General features: G+C 36.6%; 4 protein-coding genes across 5 annotated transcripts; 3 read left to right on the top strand and 1 right to left on the bottom strand.

Annotated features, from left to right (window-relative positions):
* The first annotated feature begins 159 nt into the window (after window positions 1-159).
* On the top strand, window positions 160-3,853 carry LOC18024472. The gene is made up of 5 exons (XM_006406665.2): window positions 160-429; window positions 711-2,786; window positions 2,881-2,964; window positions 3,045-3,434; window positions 3,526-3,853. Exons 2-5 carry the CDS (start codon window positions 789-791, stop codon window positions 3,688-3,690), a joined length of 2,637 nt encoding a protein of 878 aa, XP_006406728.1. The 5' UTR covers window positions 160-429; window positions 711-788; the 3' UTR covers window positions 3,691-3,853.
* A 220-nt stretch (window positions 3,854-4,073) lies between these two features.
* Window positions 4,074-7,217, top strand: LOC18024473 (novel plant SNARE 13). Its single transcript, XM_006406666.2, has 10 exons — window positions 4,074-4,433; window positions 4,727-4,819; window positions 5,135-5,228; window positions 5,552-5,589; window positions 5,750-5,850; window positions 6,176-6,255; window positions 6,332-6,388; window positions 6,471-6,563; window positions 6,642-6,716; window positions 6,804-7,217. The coding sequence occupies exons 1-10, from the start codon at window positions 4,357-4,359 to the stop codon at window positions 6,909-6,911; spliced, it is 816 nt and encodes a 271-aa protein (XP_006406729.1). The 5' UTR covers window positions 4,074-4,356; the 3' UTR covers window positions 6,912-7,217.
* Window positions 7,218-7,624: 407 nt separating this feature from the next.
* Window positions 7,625-11,119, bottom strand: LOC18024474 (probable sugar phosphate/phosphate translocator At3g17430). The gene is made up of 10 exons (XM_006406668.2): window positions 10,839-11,119; window positions 10,237-10,438; window positions 9,798-9,905; window positions 9,562-9,593; window positions 9,403-9,453; window positions 9,212-9,273; window positions 8,851-9,112; window positions 8,369-8,634; window positions 8,186-8,280; window positions 7,625-8,076 (listed from the first exon to the last, which is right to left on the bottom strand). The coding sequence occupies exons 2-10, from the start codon at window positions 10,327-10,329 to the stop codon at window positions 7,918-7,920; spliced, it is 1,128 nt and encodes a 375-aa protein (XP_006406731.1). The 5' UTR covers window positions 10,330-10,438; window positions 10,839-11,119; the 3' UTR covers window positions 7,625-7,917.
* Window positions 11,120-15,444: 4,325 nt separating this feature from the next.
* Window positions 15,445-18,409, top strand: LOC18024475 (probable receptor-like protein kinase At3g17420). 2 transcript variants are annotated; one of them, XM_006406669.2, is made up of 7 exons: window positions 15,445-15,638; window positions 16,257-16,868; window positions 16,953-17,180; window positions 17,274-17,444; window positions 17,539-17,668; window positions 17,765-17,980; window positions 18,070-18,409. In XM_006406669.2, the coding sequence occupies exons 2-7, from the start codon at window positions 16,300-16,302 to the stop codon at window positions 18,160-18,162; spliced, it is 1,407 nt and encodes a 468-aa protein (XP_006406732.1). In that variant the 5' UTR covers window positions 15,445-15,638; window positions 16,257-16,299; the 3' UTR covers window positions 18,163-18,409. The 2 variants fall into 2 exon arrangements, with proteins under 2 accessions (XP_006406732.1, XP_024015796.1); XM_024160028.1 differs by lacking the exon at window positions 15,445-15,638 and adding an exon at window positions 15,869-15,884.
* The last annotated feature ends 159 nt before the right edge of the window (window positions 18,410-18,568 follow it).

The raw sequence follows: 18,568 nt of genomic DNA on the forward strand, positions 1-18,568 counted from the left end.
ATTGATGAAAGAAGAAGAAGATCTGACAGGACTCTGCAAGAGAGTGGGCAAAATTACGTAGCTTTCCATCATTTTGCGGCTCATCTATAATAATCTTAAAATATAAGCCCTCGTTTTGCAAATTTGTTAAAAATGGCGAGTCAGCCGAGGACAGAAACCCTAGAAATCGCCCGAGTCGAGTTAATTCGTTCCTCACCCAGCTCTATCTCGCCGCGTGACTCGTCCCTTCCTCCGCGAAAACGCTTCGTTCCATTCGTAGCTCAAATTTTGTGCCTTGCCACCTGAAAATGTGTCCTAACAACTTTGCTTCAGTTTTACCTCTTTTTTCTTCTATCTGAAAATCGAGCAAGACTCCGTTTACAACATTCCCCTCTTCTCTCAAAACTTCTTGACTCGCTACCAGCACAAGAACGTTCTAAGCCTCATTAGGTATGCTATAGCAGACCAAACCAGTTACATTTCTTTGTTCTTGTCTGGTTTATAAGAATGATGAAAACGTTTGTTGGATTTGAGCAGAATATCATAGGCAGACGATATTTACTAACCCAAGAGTCGTCTTCTCCAGAGAAAATAACTTTCCGTTTACAGGATTTTTTTTGTTTCCTTATTTTGCAAAGAAATTGTTAGTCTCTTAGCTGATTTTCTTGCTTTTTGCGCTTTTTTTTTAAAAAAAAAATTGTTATTAAGATGTTTTTGTTGTTGTTGAATAGATTGAGGCTGTGGAGATTTTACGGTTTGTGGAACTGATAAAGTTTGAAGCTTTCTTGGAGTTTGAGTATGGTTTAACAATGGCTCCACCTGGATCAATGGGAGTAGTAGACCCTGGATGGGAACACGGTGTTGCACAAGACGAGCGGAAGAAGAAGGTGAAATGCAATTACTGTGGGAAGATTGTTAGCGGAGGAATATACAGATTGAAGCAACACTTGGCTCGTGTATCAGGTGAAGTGACGTATTGCGATAAGTCTCCAGAGGAAGTATGCCTGAGGATGAAAGAGAATCTGGAACGGAGTCGTTCCACCAGAAATCTGAGGCACCCTGAGGATAAAAGCAGGCAGTCTTGTTCCAGTTTCCGTCAATCCAACAATGGCGATGAGGAGGACGAGGAGGAGGAAGAGCAGCGATGCTGGTCTAGAAGGAGCAAAGGAAAACAATCCGTGAGTGATGGGAGTCTTCTCAGGTCTTCAGGATATGTTGATCCTGGATGGGAACATGGTGTTGCTCAGGACGAGAGGAAAAAGAAAGTGAAATGCAATTACTGTAACAAGATTGTGAGTGGCGGTATTAACCGTTTTAAACAGCACCTCGCAAGAATACCTGGAGAGGTAGCTCCGTGTAAAACTGCTCCAGAGGAGGTTTATGTGAAGATTAAAGAGAATATGAAATGGCATCGAGCTGGGAAAAGACAGAACATACCTGATGACGACATGGGAGCTTTGAGTTTCAGAACTGTCTCTCAGGATCCCGAGCAAGAAGAAGATGGAGTGGAGCTTGACTTTTATCCAGTTAGCCAAGATAGGTTGATGCTGGGAAATGGAAGGTTTAGTAAAGACGAAAGAAAAAGCTTTGATTCAATGAACGCTAGACCAAAGAGAGCGAGGGTGATCCCGTTTCAGTCACCGTCTTCTTGCAAACAGAGAAAAATATACACTAGTTGTTCAAACAGAGCTGTTTCCAGAAAAGAAGTCACTTCCTCCATTTCCAAATTCTTCCACCACGTCGGGATTCCCACGGAAGCAGCAAATTCTCTGTACTTTCAAAAGATGATTGAATTGATTGGTCTGTACGGAGAAGGATTTGTTGTGCCCTCGAGCCAGCTGTTTTCTGGTAGGCTCTTACAGGACGAGATATCGACTATCAAAAGCTACTTGAGGGAGTACAGATCATCTTGGATGGTTACGGGTTGTTCTATACTGGCAGACACTTGGACCAACACAGAAGGCAAGACGATGATCAGTTTCTTGGTCTCGTGCCCACGCGGTGTCTACTTTCACTCCTCTATTGATGCGACTGATGTAACAGAAGATGCTTTAAGCCTTTTCAAGTACCTAGACAAACTAGTTGAAGACATTGGTGAGGAAAATGTGGTGCAGGTTATTACACATAACACGGCTATCTGTAGAAGTGCTGGAAAATTACTTGAAGAAAAAAGAAAGAATCTTTACTGGTCTCCCTGCGCAATGCATTCCACAGAACTGGTTCTTGAAGACATCTCAAAGCTTGAATTCGTCTCCGAGTGCTTGGAGAAGAGCCAAAGAATCACCAGGTTCATCTACAATCAAACTTGGCTGCTCAATCTCATGAAGAACGAATTCACACAAGGGATGGATCTTCTTAGACCGGAAGTGACCCGCCACGCTTCAAGTTTCACCACTCTTCAGAGTCTTATGGACCACAAGGCCAATCTCAGAGGGCTGTTTCAATCCAACGGCTGGATTTTGTCACAGACCGCAGCCAAGTCTGAAGAAGGAAGAGAAGTGGAGAAGATGGTGTCGAGCGCTGCGTTTTGGAAGAAGGTTCAGTACGTTTTGAAGTCGGTTGATCCGGTAATGCAGGTGATTCGCATGATCGACGATGGTGGCGAGAGACTATCTTTGCCATATGCTTATGGTTACATGTGCCGTGCCAAAATGGCGATAAAGTCTATACATAGCGATGATGCAAGGAAATACGGACCGTTCTGGCGTGTGATTGATTACCATTGGAACTCATTGTTTCACCATCCTCTCTACGTAGCTGCATACTTCTTTAACCCGGCTTATAGATATCGTCCTGATTTTATGGCGGTAGGTAATGCTTATCGTTAAATTTGATTCACTCATTACAAATCTTTCGGCGATTTCCTTATATATTTTGCTGTTAATGTGGATGAACCAGCAGCATTCTGAGGTTGTACGCGGAGTTAACGAGTGTATTGTTCGGCTTGAGCCTGATAATATGAGAAGAATCACAGCATTGATGCAGGTGATAATATGTAACTAATCAACACATTTGTTCGTAGAACCTGTGGCTTATAAAACTAGTTTCTTGCTGAAATGTATCAGATTCCGGATTATACTTCAGCGAAAGCGGATTTTGGAACGGATATAGCCATAGGGACAAGAACAGAGCTTGATCCAGCTGCATGGTGGCAACAGCATGGGATAAGTTGTTTGGAACTCCAGCGAGTAGCGGTTCGGATACTGAGCCACACTTGCTCCTCTGTTGGGTGTGAGCCTAAGTGGAGTGTGTACGACCAAGTCAACGGTCAATGCCAGAGTCGTTTTGGGAGAAAGTCAACGAAAGATCTCACTTACGTTCACTACAACTTACGGCTCAGAGAGAAACAGCTGAAACGGCGGCTACATGATGATGGACCACCACCACCGACGCTTAACTACGCCTTGCTTGATCGGTTGCTCCCGGACTGGCTCGTGAGCTCCGAGAAGGATGAGGTTTACTTCAAAACCGCCAAATTCCAAAACGCTGATTAATATGTTGAATTGATGATGATGATGATGATAATGTTGTGTTTTGTTTGTGAAGGAGGAGACTTTGGTAGGCGAAGACGGACCAGAGAACGAAGACAATGACGACGATGATGATGAAGAAGACGAGGAGGGAGAGAATTGTTACATTGATTCTGTTAACGTTGACGGTGAAGACAATCTTGATGTTTACGATGATGATGATCTTAGCGACGACGATTAATGTTTTGCTACGACCATAAAAGCTCCTAACAAGTAGCAAACATTGTGTATTTTTGAATTTGACCATTTTATATAATTGAATTGTTAGTTGGTAGATTGTGAAAGAAAGCTGAAATGATTTATGATGGTAGTAAGCCAATAAGTAAAAATGAGATTTTTTTTTTTTTTTGTCGTAGTAAAAATGAGATAATTTTCTATTTATTCATAAACAACGGATAGATATAGGATATGGATCAAAAAGTTGGCGCCGCGCTGTCATAAGCCCGTTTTTTGTTATTTATTAACTACCGAATATCTGTCTTTTTTAAAGATTTATTAATTAATTTAAAAAAGTGCTCTTTGAATAAGAAACTAAATGATAAAGGAAAAAAATAAACAATTCACCTGACAGCTTCTTCTCTTTCCCTTTCCGTTGTTCCCTCTGTTTCGTTCTCCCAAGTCCTAACCCAGATTTTATCTAATTTTATTTTTTGAATTCCCTTTCGTTTTTGGAGATTATAAGTTCAGTTTTCGTCAAGCTAGAGTTTTTTTTTGGGGGGGGATTATTGGGATGTGGTGAAGCAGTTTTCGGAAGCGGGAGATTTCTGTGGTTTAATCTTTAGGGTTCGCCGGTTGAGGGGAAATTCCGGTATATTTTTCGTCGGAATCTGGAAATTTCTCCGGCGACATGGCTTCCAATCTCTCGTTGAGCCCTCAATTAGAGCAGATCCATGGCGAAATCCGTGACCATTTCCGAGCCCTCGCGTATGGTTTCTTCTATCCCTTTCTCCTTTTTTTTTTTTTCTCTTTCTCATCCTCTATCGTGTTTACAAAGCTCTGGAATTTTAAGTATCTGCCTCATTCTTTTTATCTCCCTATTATAAACAATCTCCAAGTAGAATGTCGATGCTTTAGAGTATCACTTAGCCTCATATGCGAGTAAATAAGATCTGGTGGTTATAATTTGAGTGCTCGGTGACATTTTTTTGTGCTTTGTTGATTACAAGAGATAGTTAGTTCTTCAGTGATACGAAATATTCACCATTATCTGTTTGCAGGAATGGTTTCCAGAGGTTGGATAAGATCAAGGATTCAAATAGACAAAGCAAGCAACTGGAGGAACTTACAGAGAAGATGAGAGAGTGTAAAAGGTATTTCCTTAATTATTTTCTCGGCCTCTTAGCATCATTTATTTTTGTGAAAGACACTGTATTGCTTAAAACCACCTTCTTAATGATTCGTTTTGCTTATGTCATGCAACTAAGTTTGCTAGTCTCGGGAGCATTCTTGCCATATGCCTTTGGTGGAACGTGCCGTTTGCTTTTTGTGATACTCACTTCTTTTTTTGTGATGGATGAGATGCTCTATAAGAATGAAAACGAAAAGATTACTGATCTGACAAAATAATGTTTCTCCCATGATTCAATAATCTATACTTTCGGTATCTAATGAGTACAAAATGTCAGGTTGGTGAAGGAGTTCGACCGTGAACTCAAGGATGAGGAAGCTAGAAATTCTCCTGAAGTAAATAAGCAATTGAACGATGAGAAACAATCTATGGTGAGTTATTATCATCTGTAATCATTGCGTTGATGAAATTCATCGAGGCCTTTCTTTGATTATACTACTATGTCTTGTATCTTAAGTACATGTATGCGTATTATTATTTACACACTCTTAAGGTTCCACTTTGCATCATCAATCATATTCCAGTTTATTCAATCTTTAGTTGCTTTTGTTACCAATTGGATATCTAAAAGCAGATATTCAATGCCATTGTGTATCTATCGCTCTCCTTTGCATTTTTCAATCCGCCATCATGTTAATTGAATGTATTTCTTAATTTCAGCTTTTGAACTTTTCCCTTGTCTTTAATGTTACAGATCAAGGAACTCAATTCTTACGTTGCACTAAGAAAAACGTAAGTTCTTCTAGCATTTTTCTTTAGGAAACAAATTTCTTGAATCTCATGCCTGTTCTTTTTTGGGTTTGATTTCATTATGGATCCGTTCAGCGCATGTCTGTAGGATTTCGTTTGGTTTTGATGTGTTCATACATGTTAATTTGGTCTGTGATCTCAGGTATATGAGTACCCTTGGAAACAAGAAAGTTGAACTATTTGATATGGGAGCTGGAGTCAGTGGAGAACCTACAGCTGAAGAAAATGTTCAAGTGGCCTCATGTGAGTCCTTATTTATGCTTGTGTATTCAATTGCTACCAAAATATGAGTTGGCTTAGAACATTAAGAGGTTGGCATGCTTGAAGCTCTTCATGATGCTAACTAAGTCTAGCATGATTTGTGATGCGTGTCAATAAGTTTCTGGCAGACATTAGTATGGTATTAGAATTGTTACCGGTTGGCCTAGATGATATCCAACTTGTTGTTCGATAGATTAAGACATACGTCTGGTGGCTTAAAGTAATATCATGTTTGAATTGGACATGAAGTATATTATTTTGGGAATGTGAAAACTGGGAAAGGCGCTTATGTCATTTTTATGTATAGCTATGTCAAACCAGGAGCTTGTTGATGCTGGAATGAAAAGAATGGATGAGACTGATCAGGCCATTGAGCGCTCAAAACAGGTAAGTCACAGAAAGAAATGTGTTCCACTTACCCGTTGTTACTATATATTTATGGTAACATTCGTGTTCCTTTCAGGTTGTAGAACAAACACTCGAAGTTGGAACTCAGACTGCAGCTAACTTAAAAGGACAGGTAATGCTAAGCATCCTCCATCTCATCCCTATTAATCTTATGAGTACAGTCTTCTCACACAAGTAGCCTGAAAAAATTGCAGACGGATCAAATGGGGCGAGTCGTTAACCACTTGGACACGATTCAGTTCTCAATCAAGAAGGCCTCCCAGCTTGTGAAAGAGATAGGGAGACAGGTTTGCAACCTCATATAGACATGGACATGCCCTTTTGATTGACTGCAAAACCTGAATCTCTATGTCTAATTATTTCAGGTGGCTACTGATAAATGCATAATGATGTTTCTGTTTCTCATTGTATGCGGTGTTATAGCCATTATCATAGTGAAGGTACTTTCTTTGCTCATTCCAATGAAAGTTGTAAATTGCTCATTAGTAAATTATAACTCTGGTTTCTGTTTTGTATAAACTCTTCAGATCGTGCACCCGAATAACAAAGACATTAGGGACATCCCTGGATTAGCTCCTCCAGCGCAATCGAGGAAGCTATTGTACTTGAGGAATCCAGAGTACATGGGAAAATAGAGATCTCTGTCTGTATATTTTGATTCACGTGGAATGAGGAAATTGCATCTTGAGGTTGGATAATCCATCTTCTTTGCTTTTGCATTTGTTTACACTCCATTTCATGGATGAGAGAGAGAGAGGGTTTGAGCTTTGTGTGCTTTGATAGTTGCCGAGGCTTGGGGTTGCTTAAGTTCATGTTTTTTTTTTTTCACCCAGTCATTTGAATCTGGGCTCTGATTGGAGGGTTTGTATATTTCATCTTTTGTTTTGCTTGTAGTAACTTATCACTTCTTCTTTTGTATAAAATTCAGAGCATGTTATACTCTCTCACGTTCTCATTACAATCTTTCTTATTTGTGTCCACCTGAAGAAAATTTCAGGACACAGCTGGAATTTCCATTTGACAATTTTCTAGCTTGAACAGCCCATACATCTAGTTTTCACTTGACATAATAACCAGGTCAAAACAGAGAACGTGAAGAAAGAATGTGCTGACACTCTAGTTTAGTTGATTATTACAACTTTTATAGATTCGTTTTGGTTCACCTTTTTAGAGTCTTGTAACTTCTGTTAACATACTTACATGCATACATAAATTTCTGGCCGAGTACATACGTACAATTATTTTTCTAAAAAGAGAAACATCAACTATAGTCCTAAAACCGATATGGATTTTTACGAAATCCCGGGTCAAGTGACGATGAACTGATGATGGTAAAAATAAAGACCACAAATGTAATAACATAAACGTCAATTCACTACAAACGAATTTGTGACTTTTATGTTTTTAAGCTAATCATCGGTAATAATCTCCGCTATTCTATTTCTTACTAAAGTTGCAAACTTTGAATAAAAAGAAACAGTTTTCACTTTTAGACACGAGAACACACGGTCTAGGATGATGATGCTGCACCTTTTCTTTTGGTTTCAAAGATTTCTATTTATACGCAACAAAAAAAAAAATAACAAAGAATAGGAAAGCCAAAAAAAACCTCTATAATACGTTTTTTTCACCAGCAGCATCTTAAGCGGCGTGATTTCCGAGCTGCGTCCGACCGATATGAGATAACCGAGATGTAATCAAAGGGGCTTCCTCGTCGTTTATCTCGGCTCCTACTCTTGGGCTCTCTCCACCGACATCAGGATTGAATTTATCTGAAGACTTCTTCTCCATCTTCCACTCCTGTGTGTAAGTGCTTTTGTTCATCAGTTGTTACATTTTACACACAAAAAAGAAGAAGAAGAAAAAAAGTAATTGGTTTCACATTACAATTATAGAATGTTTGACTGACCTTGTTGATTCGATCTGGGAGACTGTCAGCAGTTGATTGAGACGCCTTCACGTCCTTCACTTTTATATAATTGTACATGACGACGCCACAAAGCGCTGTAACAAAACACATGGCAAGCATAAAATAGTTAAACGATGCATAGTGTGTGAAACAGACAAGTCAACAAAAAAAAAAAAAAACTACCAATTGCGTATCCAGTGATGTTCAACCCAGTAATGGTGGACTCGGGAAATATGACGGTGGAGAGGGCTATGAGAATCCAGTCTTTGAGAACACCAGCTACCCGGATGGTCACTGCACCTGTTCTCCCGATTACTAAGAATATGGAGAAATTCAAGGCAAGAGCACAGAGAGCATTGGAGAAGAAGATCCAGAAGTTGAATTGGATCTGTGAAACTTCCATTGTGGGTTTCTCCAAAACATACCAAGGCAAGGCCAGAAAAACAAAACTGCACAAGATTAAAGCCTAGTGTTACAAGGAAAAGATTATGTGTGTACTAATGTGCAGTAGAGGATATAGTAGTTTACATCTATGCTCTAGCAATAAATAATACATGACACTCAGAATCAGAACGAAAGAAAATCATGCTACATTATACAATTAGATGAACGGGGAACCAAAGGTTAGGTGGTGAAATACCATAATCAGGATTCAGGAGTATCACCTGCAGGGAGCTATGTAATATAAGCTGTTTATAGGGTTCAATGTCAATCCTTTCTTCTGGAGAAGAACTTGAGTTAGCACCAGTCTAAGTGCTTCAGCAAATATGCCTGTGACCTGATAGACCGTGCCAACTATATTGAAATGGATTTCCCCATAAGAAGATATCACAACTCCAACACTGACCAGCAACATGTTCGAGAACACGTCGCATCTTGGTTTGTCAGTGCCGCAAATAACTGCCATGATGAATGTTGCTACTGGCACTGAAATTCCATAATCATGTATTAATATATGCTTTGTAAAATGAATAGAAAGTCTATACTAAACAAGATTCTGTAGCCAAAATGTAAGTCTTCACATACTTAGAGCTTTGAGCATCTGAATGAAGGCAACAGAAATGTGCAAATATGCAGTATTGCCAAACCTGCACAAAGAAGGATATCAGATAGTGAAGAGACAGTTTGGCAACGAGTTTGCCTGAGCACAAACGGTCATCAAGAAGAAGTGCATTAGAAAACCAACTACATGTACTGTCTATAGAACAGGAAGTTACCACAGGCTTGATGCAAAGAATGCGCTAATAGGTACCACACATGTTGCGTATCTGGACCCAAAAAGTGTGTCAGAATGGAGATAGGATGGAACTTACGTAGTTACGTACGAAAGAAAGAAAAAGAAAAATGAGGTATAAATACAGAGTAAGCAGGCTTACATTTCAAATGTCATTTTAACCGGAGCAACAACCTAAACACAAAGGAAAAACTTATCAGTTATCACCTCACAAGCAAAAGGAGTCTCAAGGTCCAGAGAAGATACTACATTTTAATAGAGAACTCCGCAACTGATTTATATAAGCACACTCCATAAAAATGGAGAACAAAGCACTCTGATGCAAGTAAGCATAACCTAAAATGGAAGTGTTTATGTTATTCATTGATTTTAGAATACCTTGAACACGCGAATAAGAAGGAACGCCACGAATCCAGAAAACCCCATATGGATCATTGTCAGCGTTATAGGAAGTGGAAAATTGAAGTATTTTGGCGATAAAACCCACTGCAATTAAAAGCAACAATAGGGACATCATTTAGAATTCAGCCTCTAATGTAACAAAATCTAAAACCAGATACGGCTATAATTAGCCCTAATCTATCACCTAATGTTATCATCGCACTAGTATCATCCTTTTAAAGACAGATGCTACGAAATAATACAATACGATTCACATTGCTACAGAAAAGGTCTCTGGCTACAGTTTCAGCTAAGATACATATCAAACATCTAATTCTTGTATCGGAGATATATACAGCCTATGAAGTTCAAAATCCAACAAATTTGCAAACTTCCATATCCGCGTAAGAATTAGATACGTTAACATTTGAATCACCTTGTTGTACAGTATAACTCCTGAAGAGAGTAGAATGTAAATCAGTAAGTAGATATAAGTTAGTACAAGCGTCTTGTTTATCATCTTTGCCATCTTCCTCGTCCCTTAATGTTCTTTGATAGTCAATTTCCTCTCACTGTGCCAATACCAAAATAGGGCAGTGTCCCGAAAAAACCAGGTGCAGAGGTTCCGTGGCCATTAACTGAACCCAAAAACAAAGCAAATATTTTGTCAGCCATTGCAGACATAACTAAGCAATCAAAGTTTCCGCTTTCCTAGTAACAAAGCAAGCTTAATGCCACAGTTGAGAGAGCTCTACTTCTATTATCGAAATCAACAGTGAGGGACTAATACGCCATGAGAAGCAGGACAGAAACTAAAACCATGCAATTCGATTTTTACCGCACCGAAAATAATCACACTAGAAGATAAAATCAAATCCAAAGACATGAAAATTCAAAACTTTAAAACCTAAATCCACCAGCTGGAGCAGGAGAAAATCGAGAGATCACGATCAGAGAAAAAAAGCGAATTGTATCAGATCCGATAAGCTGGGAGTATCAAAATCGAGCAAAATGGAGAAGAAGAGCAGACATTACTACCTCGAGATCATAAGCCGAGAACTGCACATTATCAACAAGGAACCAAAACGCACAAATCTAGTTCAAACGAATCGATAGATATCAGACGAACACTATCGAAAAGAAAATTTCAGAAACTAAAAAAACTGGAATCCGACGATAAGACGAATTGGTTTTCTATGGGAAACAACGAAACAGAGAGAAGAATTTATTAATAAATGGAGAGAACAACGTAGAAGTTTGTGAGAACTGGAGAGCTACAGTTGTTTTAGTTGGAGAAGAGGGATTGGAACTTGAAATTATTATATTTTCGCCACAATAAACAACAATATTGGACACAAGTATAATAATTAAATGAATAAGTAAACAAATAAAAAACGGGCGGTGGTGATGAATAGGCCAATCTGCAGAATCTGAATCGGACGGCTAAGGTTCTATCTCACGGATGTGGAGAAGACCCGCCAAGTAAGTTATAAGGTTTGGGCTATATGGGCCTACTTTACACCTTATGTTTTGTGAAATGGTTTTTATAGGCCCATTTGTGCTCTGAATCCCAACATTTCAAGATAACGAAAGAAAAATCTGCAATGAGCGATAATGATGGGAGTATGTATATATCGACGTGGTTGTGTTTTGTTGTATGTTCAAGATCTAAGGTCTATCTTATGATTAAAATATATTTTTCAAAACGTGAGGATTTGGGAGGTTTTAATATATTTAATTAAGAGTAACCAAGTGAATGTGATATACTAACCAATTTATAATTGAAGGTCTTATTCTATTAATTGGTATATTACTAACCAAATCTTGTCGGCAATAAGATAGTGTTGTCGATTCATTTTCCTTTAACACAACAAAAAGTTACCGATAAATTAACTCATCTATTACGTGTGAATACACATTCAAAGTACCAAATAAAGTTACTCTAAGGCTAATCTACCTTTTCAGCTAAAAATGTTTGACTAACTGAAAATTCGTGATTGGATATGAATTATGAAGTAAACCGCGAATACTTGAAACATATTCAAGGTATTGTTAGTCGACATTGATGACCATCTCATTTTGCATCAATATTACATGCTAAAGAAAAAAAGAAAAACTACATGAGAGAGACATGTTATACAATTTTTTTTTAGCACCGACCCTTACGTAGCAGCCATTGATGTATCTTCTTCTTTACCCGCTGATTGTGTTAACATATACACACGTGTCCTTTTTGATCCTTTTAACCTTGTTAAAGTTTATATTGTAAATTACGAAATAAAGCTAAATCAACATCGTTGGTATGAAAGTTTAAGGTTATGAGATGTTCATATAACTATTACAATTTCTTTCATAAACCTTAACTGTAATTAAGTAATAACGTGTCATGCTATAGAATGCATGGTTGGATAATGTATACAGAACCCAGCCATATATGGCGTTATATGGATTTGAAAATATACTATATGACTTAATATAAGCTCTTTGCAGCGTGTTTCCAACCGCTATTCAAGTAGTTATAAGTGTTTAAATACAACACTTGTAGATATTGAAACAACCTTTGATGATTTTTTCTTTGTTTGTCAAAGAAATATTATACTAAATTTAGATGATGACATCATGACACATCAGGCGACAATTGTATAAAGTATTAGGCTATATCCTATATGTCATGGCTTAATGATAAAGTATAATAGTATTAAACTATCTGTAATAATTATATTCACAACCACAGCACTATGTATTTTATGTTACTTGTGATATTTTTCTTGAACACAAATTCCGACAGTATTGTTGTTTTTTGATTTAGATGCAATGCATGTGTAGTTTATAGACAAAATAGAGCTTAAACAATCACTGAATGATATTAAAATTAATTATATATCAGTGTTATTAAGACCCTAATACATTAATTTTGGACTATCTTATGTGATAGTATGACAGATTTGATGTAACCCAACAACTACAAGACCATAATAAAATAATAAAACAGCAACAAATAGAAAAGGCATATAAAACAGCACCAAATAAAACTTTCAAGAAAAGAGAAATTAAGAACGACTAACTGAAAAACAAAGGAAAAAAGAGAGAAGAAACTAACATAAATATTCAAATAAACTATCAACAACACCAAGTCACCAACTAAAACCCAATTGCTGGTTTGCTTTTGGAGGCGGACACTAATCATGCACTTGTTTGTTACGCGTAGTCTAAATTATTGTTCTACTTCTACAACCAATCAACTTATTTTCTTTTTATTAAGTTAAAATTCAATAATTCAAAAATTATCATCTGCCATCGTGTAAGGTTACATGAGAAGGTGTGTTTGATATACATATTTTAGTATACATATATGATTCCAAAATTATCTTGGAGGGATATACACCATATGTCCATATTATATCATATATAGATCTAATACAGCTTGTAATATAATACAACTTGCAAAAATTAAATTCAAAACGAAAACAAAAACTTTTTGTATAATAACTCGTGAAACGCTTGAATAAAACTTAGAAATGTTTTATTAATAAAAAAAAAACTACCGTTTTTGAAAGCGAAATAAACAATCACATAAGTGGTCTTAAATTATAGATAATTGCCATCAACTATGACAATCGCCATGGACTATGACAATTTTTTTTTATAAAAAACTACCATGACAATTAGTTCCTAAATATTTGGATTTAACAATTTTTTTTTTTTAACAATTTATTATTAAAATGAAGTTAGACGGTTTGAGGCGGCTTTACGTGCACCTAGACGATTTATATTGTCCTGACATATTTTGCTGATAAGTAGAATTCATGGTGAATATTATGTCATAGTTTCTTTCTTTTTTGATAAATTGTATTATGTCATAGTTTCTCGATCATAATACTAAGTTACCAACTATATAAATTGTATGAAATCACCGTTGGTGTGTAAATCTATCATTTACATTAGATATCTAGATTATTAAAAACACATTGATCATCGTTTGAAGGAGACGTAAAAAATCGTGTGAAGCAAATACAATTATGTATATAAAAAAGAAAAATTAAAAAAATGAAGAGAAAGAGATAGAGAATCCTTTGTCCAGCTGGAGAATGATGATGAAGAAGGTATGTCTCTTGTATTCCACGCAGCAAGACAAAGGCATTCTCAGGTTGACTTTTGTCAAGCACACGCTAAGGCAACATTATTACTGCTTTATCTGTATTGATTTAATTATGTCTCTATTTCTTTGTTTTTCTATCTTAATTTTTTTTTTCTTTCTTCTTTTCGATTTTCCAACCCAGCAACCCTAATACATTTGTGTGGTAGAGACATCGTCAAAATTAAAGTAAGTATTTTCGAAATATTCATAGTGGAGTTATATGTAGTAGTCTTTTCAAGAAAAATGTTAATCAGATAACGGTATGAACTAATTGGAGACGACGTGCACTTATATAGTTATATGAAGGATTGAAGGTGAGCATATTAATGGCATAGGTATTGCATTTGCATGCCAATTTTTCTTTTTGAAAAATTTGCTTTCAATTGCAGTATGTTTATTACATGACTAATTAATTAATTTCTACATGAAATTATAAAAAGAACACGGACCCACGAATGCATCTTCTAATTGTTTATCATTTTGTTCTTAGAATTATTTATGTCTTTCTTCTTCTTCATTCAAAGAACCAAAATCCATAATTTTGATTGCAGCCGCTCGTTTCTTTTAATTTAATCGTTAAAAAAAAAGTATTTTTAAAAAATTAAAAACAAATGTACTTCCTTAATAGATAAAAAAATGTTTAGTGGAGAAGAATAAACGGAAAGGTGGTGATAGTATAATGACCAATTTATTACCTTAAAGAGTTAGGTGCGACGTCTAATTTAATGATGTTGACCAAATTGTTATATTAATTAGTAACACATTTTACAATGCTTATTTCCCTTAACAGTTAATATTTTACTTAAAAATTGTGGTCGCCAATCACGGCCCATATCTTCGTCATCCTCTATCATCATATCCTTATAGTTGTTCTTGTGTGTTTTTTTCTTCTCAACAACTAAAGTGGACATTTCATATGCAACTTTAAATATAAAGTATATTACATAAGATGAGAAATCTGAGATAAACATTACGTCACATATTTCTATACCTAAAACGTTTTTCTTTTTGTTCAATGAAACTGAAAAGTTTAAGAGATATATTTTAAAAGTTCAATCAATTAATTACCTTAGGTATTTTCTCCCAAGAAAATTGATGCAATCAGTTAGGCGAATTATTTTGATAGCAAAACCCTGTTTGGTTTTTTTTTTGTTTGGTCGTCAAACTCTCTGTTTGGTAAAGACTAAAGAATACTACTTCAACGAGAAAAAAGTAAAAAAGAAAAACCTTTATTAACAACCTCAGGTATCGAAACTTTTGTTAATATAGAAAACAAAAGCTAAAAGAATAATTTAATTGCCGAAAGATGTAAAATAATAATGCATGTCAAAAAGAAAAAGAAAAATTGCAATTTAGAAGAAAAAAAAAAACAAATTAGACAGGAAAAGGACGAAAATAAAAAAACCAAACACAGCCCACAAGCATAAAAAATATTCCAGAAGAAGAAACATCAAAGAAAGCTTCAAAACTTCCTTCTCTATTTCCCCCCTCTTTTGCCCCCCCCCCCCCACCAATGGAAACCCTACAAAGATCTCTGTAAAGATTTCTGAAAATGGAGAGATAATCTCACTTATTGTCTTTATTTTTTTTTCGTTTTTTCTCTTCGTTGATGGGCTCCCTTTATTAACCCGAGCTATAGTCTCCATCTTCCAACCGGATATAGAAAGAAAAAAGTAAAAGAAAAATTGTTCGAAAAGCAGGTACTGGGTTAATCACAATTGAATGATATTAGTGTTTATCATGGTTTTCTGAAGTTTCGATCTTTCTCTGTGGGTTTCGTTGGAAGATTAAAAGTTTCTTACTTTCTGCAATTTCGACTTTTCAGTTTCTTACAGTATCAATGCTCAAACAGTCTATATTGCTTACGGGATCTTGATCCTTGTATCGGAATGGTTTCAGATTATAAGTTTTGGATGATTCACTAGTCTGATATGATTATGGAACTCGTAAATTCTTTATTTTGTTACAGCGCAATCCTTTGTTTATCTTAAGTCATCCGTATCAGATTTTACATGTTCTTGATTTCTCAGGGGGAGAGTTTTAGTTTCCTATACTCTGCTTTTTAAAATTTTGCTCTGTTTGATTCTCTTTTGTTTAGCTCTTTTAGCGACAAAGCTGAGGTTTTTATTATAATATGATTTAGCTTAACCCCTTGTTGATCATCTTTTTCATTATTATTATAATTTACCAATGCTTCATCCTATAGTATTAGCTTCAATATACTATTTTCCCCCTGATTTGTTAGGTTCTAGTTTGGATTTAATGTTCCCTTGACACTCAAATTTGATTACATTGATGATCCATTTACAATTCTGCAGGTAAATATATATAAACACGAATACAAATCTCTGTGAACTATAAATGGCGTCTGAGCTGAAACAAACTCTAACCAAGAGATATGGTGCTCTTCAACTTTGGGAGATCATAGTGATTGCTCTGTTTGCAGCTTTCATAGTAATCCTCGGCATTTCAGTATGGCTCAGCTTCCGTAAAAAATCAAGAAGACCTAACTTAACACAGCTTCCCGTAGCTCAAAGCCCTCGCCTTCCTGAAGAAATCAAAGAAATAAGTGTTGACCATGTCTCATCCAACAGCAATGGTACTTGTCATCAAACTCTTGATGAGAAATTCGGCGAGAATAATGACATCGAGAATGGCAATAACTACTCTGGTTCTCTAGAGAAAAAAACTCCGGTCGGGTCACATTTGCCTTGTTCTACTTCTCCAACAACATCTCCTTCACCTCTCTCTGGTCTTCCCGAGGTTTCTCACATTGGTTGGGGTCATTGGTTCACTCTCCGTGACCTTCAACTCGCGACCAATCAATTTGCCAAGGAGAATATCATCGGTGATGGTGGCTACGGAGTTGTGTACCATGGTACTCTAACTAACAAAACCCCTGTAGCTGTCAAGAAACTGCTCAACAATCCGTAAGATCTCTGATAACACCTTTCTTTATCTATTGAATGATCATGATCTGAGATGAAATCTTTGTTTTTTCTTTAATCGTTTAGAGGGCAAGCCGACAAAGATTTCAGAGTTGAAGTTGAAGCAATAGGACATGTCCGGCATAAGAACTTAGTTCGGCTTCTTGGATATTGTGTTGAAGGAACTCATAGGATGCTGGTTTATGAGTACATGAACAATGGGAACTTAGAGCAATGGCTTCACGGAGACATGAATCACCAAGGACATCTCACGTGGGAGGCTCGGATCAGAGTTCTTGTTGGCACTGCAAAAGCGTAAGCTCCCTTTCCAAAAACCACTTGATGGTTCTTGATTCTTGTTTTCTTGTTTCATGAGAATGTGTTTTGATTGCATTTTAATCTACACAGGCTGGCTTATCTTCATGAGGCTATTGAGCCGAAAGTGGTGCATAGAGACATAAAGTCGAGCAATATACTGATGGATGACAACTTTGACGCCAAGTTATCTGATTTCGGTCTTGCTAAATTGCTTGGAGCTGATAAAAGTTACGTCAGTACTCGAGTAATGGGAACATTCGGGTGAGTTATAAACTGTAGCTTTTATCTTGACCTTTCCATAATCTGCATTGTTTATTGATCATTTTTCCTCTGTTTCACTTATGAATATGTTCAGGTATGTCGCGCCTGAATATGCTAACTCCGGTCTCCTAAACGAGAAGAGCGATGTGTACAGCTTTGGTGTTGTTCTCTTGGAAGCTATTACGGGAAGGTACCCAGTGGATTATGCGCGGCCTAAAGAAGAGGTATACAAAACGGTTCATATGTTCTCCATATTGTTGTGGAACACTCTGATATTGAACAGTTGAGGTTGATCTTGATTCATGAAATGTGTTTTTAAGGTGCATATGGTGGAGTGGTTAAAGCTAATGGTGCAGCAGAAACAGTTTGAGGAAGTGGTTGATAAAGAGCTTGAGATCAAACCATCAACAAGCGAACTTAAACGAGCGCTTTTAACAGCTTTGAGATGTGTTGATCCTGATGCAGACAAGAGGCCAAAGATGAGTCAAGTGGCTCGAATGCTTGAATCAGATGAATATCCTGTAATGCCTAGAGAGGTAATTACAACATTACTCGCACACACACACAAAACTGCAAAACTGCTTACTTTTTGTGGAAACTAAAGTGTTAAGAATTGTTTTATTAGGAACGAAGACGAAGGAGAAGTCAGAACGCAGAGCTGCCTAGAGAAAGCACAGAGACGAATATAGATGAGATAATAAGAGATGCAAAGATTTGAGTAACAGACAGAAACATCGACCCTTTTTATAAACTTTGGGGTTGAAAAGAAGAAAAACCTTTAGATTCTTTGGAGATTGTTTAGATTCTTTACAGTAATTATGGGTTAATTATGTGATATATCATACATACAGAGAGAAGAACAATATTTGTTTCTATTTGTCTGGAGGAGAGGGCTTTTGTATAGCTTTGTTGTACCTTTATTACCTTCATACACGGTCAGTTACAGACTGTTAATTTTACAAGGTGTATCGTTTCTTCGAGCTTTATATATTTCTTTCCAATATAAGCTTTGGGACTTTATATAAAATAGATTTTCCAATGAATTTTTTTTTTTGTGTGTGAATAGGTTACAAAATGGTACGTTTTCTCAGTTTTACAAAACGGCACATAAACAGTATCGGTAT

Source organism: Eutrema salsugineum, unplaced genomic scaffold, assembly GCF_000478725.1.
Source record: "Eutrema salsugineum unplaced genomic scaffold, Eutsalg1_0 scaffold_13, whole genome shotgun sequence".
NCBI classification, from domain to species: Eukaryota; Viridiplantae; Streptophyta; class Magnoliopsida; order Brassicales; family Brassicaceae; genus Eutrema; species Eutrema salsugineum.

Coding starts and splice junctions, on each gene's coding strand:
- LOC18024472 (XM_006406665.2), top strand. CDS start 789: ATGGCTCCACCTGGATCAATGGGAGTAGTAGACCCTGGATGGGAACAC. Junction 2,965..3,044: donor GAATCACAGCATTGATGCAG/GTGATAATATGT, acceptor GAAATGTATCAG/ATTCCGGATTATACTTCAGC. Junction 3,435..3,525: donor TGAGCTCCGAGAAGGATGAG/GTTTACTTCAAA, acceptor TTGTTTGTGAAG/GAGGAGACTTTGGTAGGCGA.
- LOC18024473 (XM_006406666.2), top strand. CDS start 4,357: ATGGCTTCCAATCTCTCGTTGAGCCCTCAATTAGAGCAGATCCATGGC. Junction 6,564..6,641: donor TGAAAGAGATAGGGAGACAG/GTTTGCAACCTC, acceptor TAATTATTTCAG/GTGGCTACTGATAAATGCAT. Junction 6,717..6,803: donor TAGCCATTATCATAGTGAAG/GTACTTTCTTTG, acceptor TAAACTCTTCAG/ATCGTGCACCCGAATAACAA.
- LOC18024474 (XM_006406668.2), bottom strand. CDS start 10,329: ATGGCAAAGATGATAAACAAGACGCTTGTACTAACTTATATCTACTTA. Junction 8,635..8,850: donor TATTACATAGCTCCCTGCAG/GTGATACTCCTG, acceptor AATCTTGTGCAG/TTTTGTTTTTCTGGCCTTGC. Junction 8,077..8,185: donor TCCCAGATCGAATCAACAAG/GTCAGTCAAACA, acceptor ACTTACACACAG/GAGTGGAAGATGGAGAAGAA.
- LOC18024475 (XM_006406669.2), top strand. CDS start 16,300: ATGGCGTCTGAGCTGAAACAAACTCTAACCAAGAGATATGGTGCTCTT. Junction 17,445..17,538: donor CGAGTAATGGGAACATTCGG/GTGAGTTATAAA, acceptor GAATATGTTCAG/GTATGTCGCGCCTGAATATG. Junction 17,981..18,069: donor ATCCTGTAATGCCTAGAGAG/GTAATTACAACA, acceptor TTGTTTTATTAG/GAACGAAGACGAAGGAGAAG.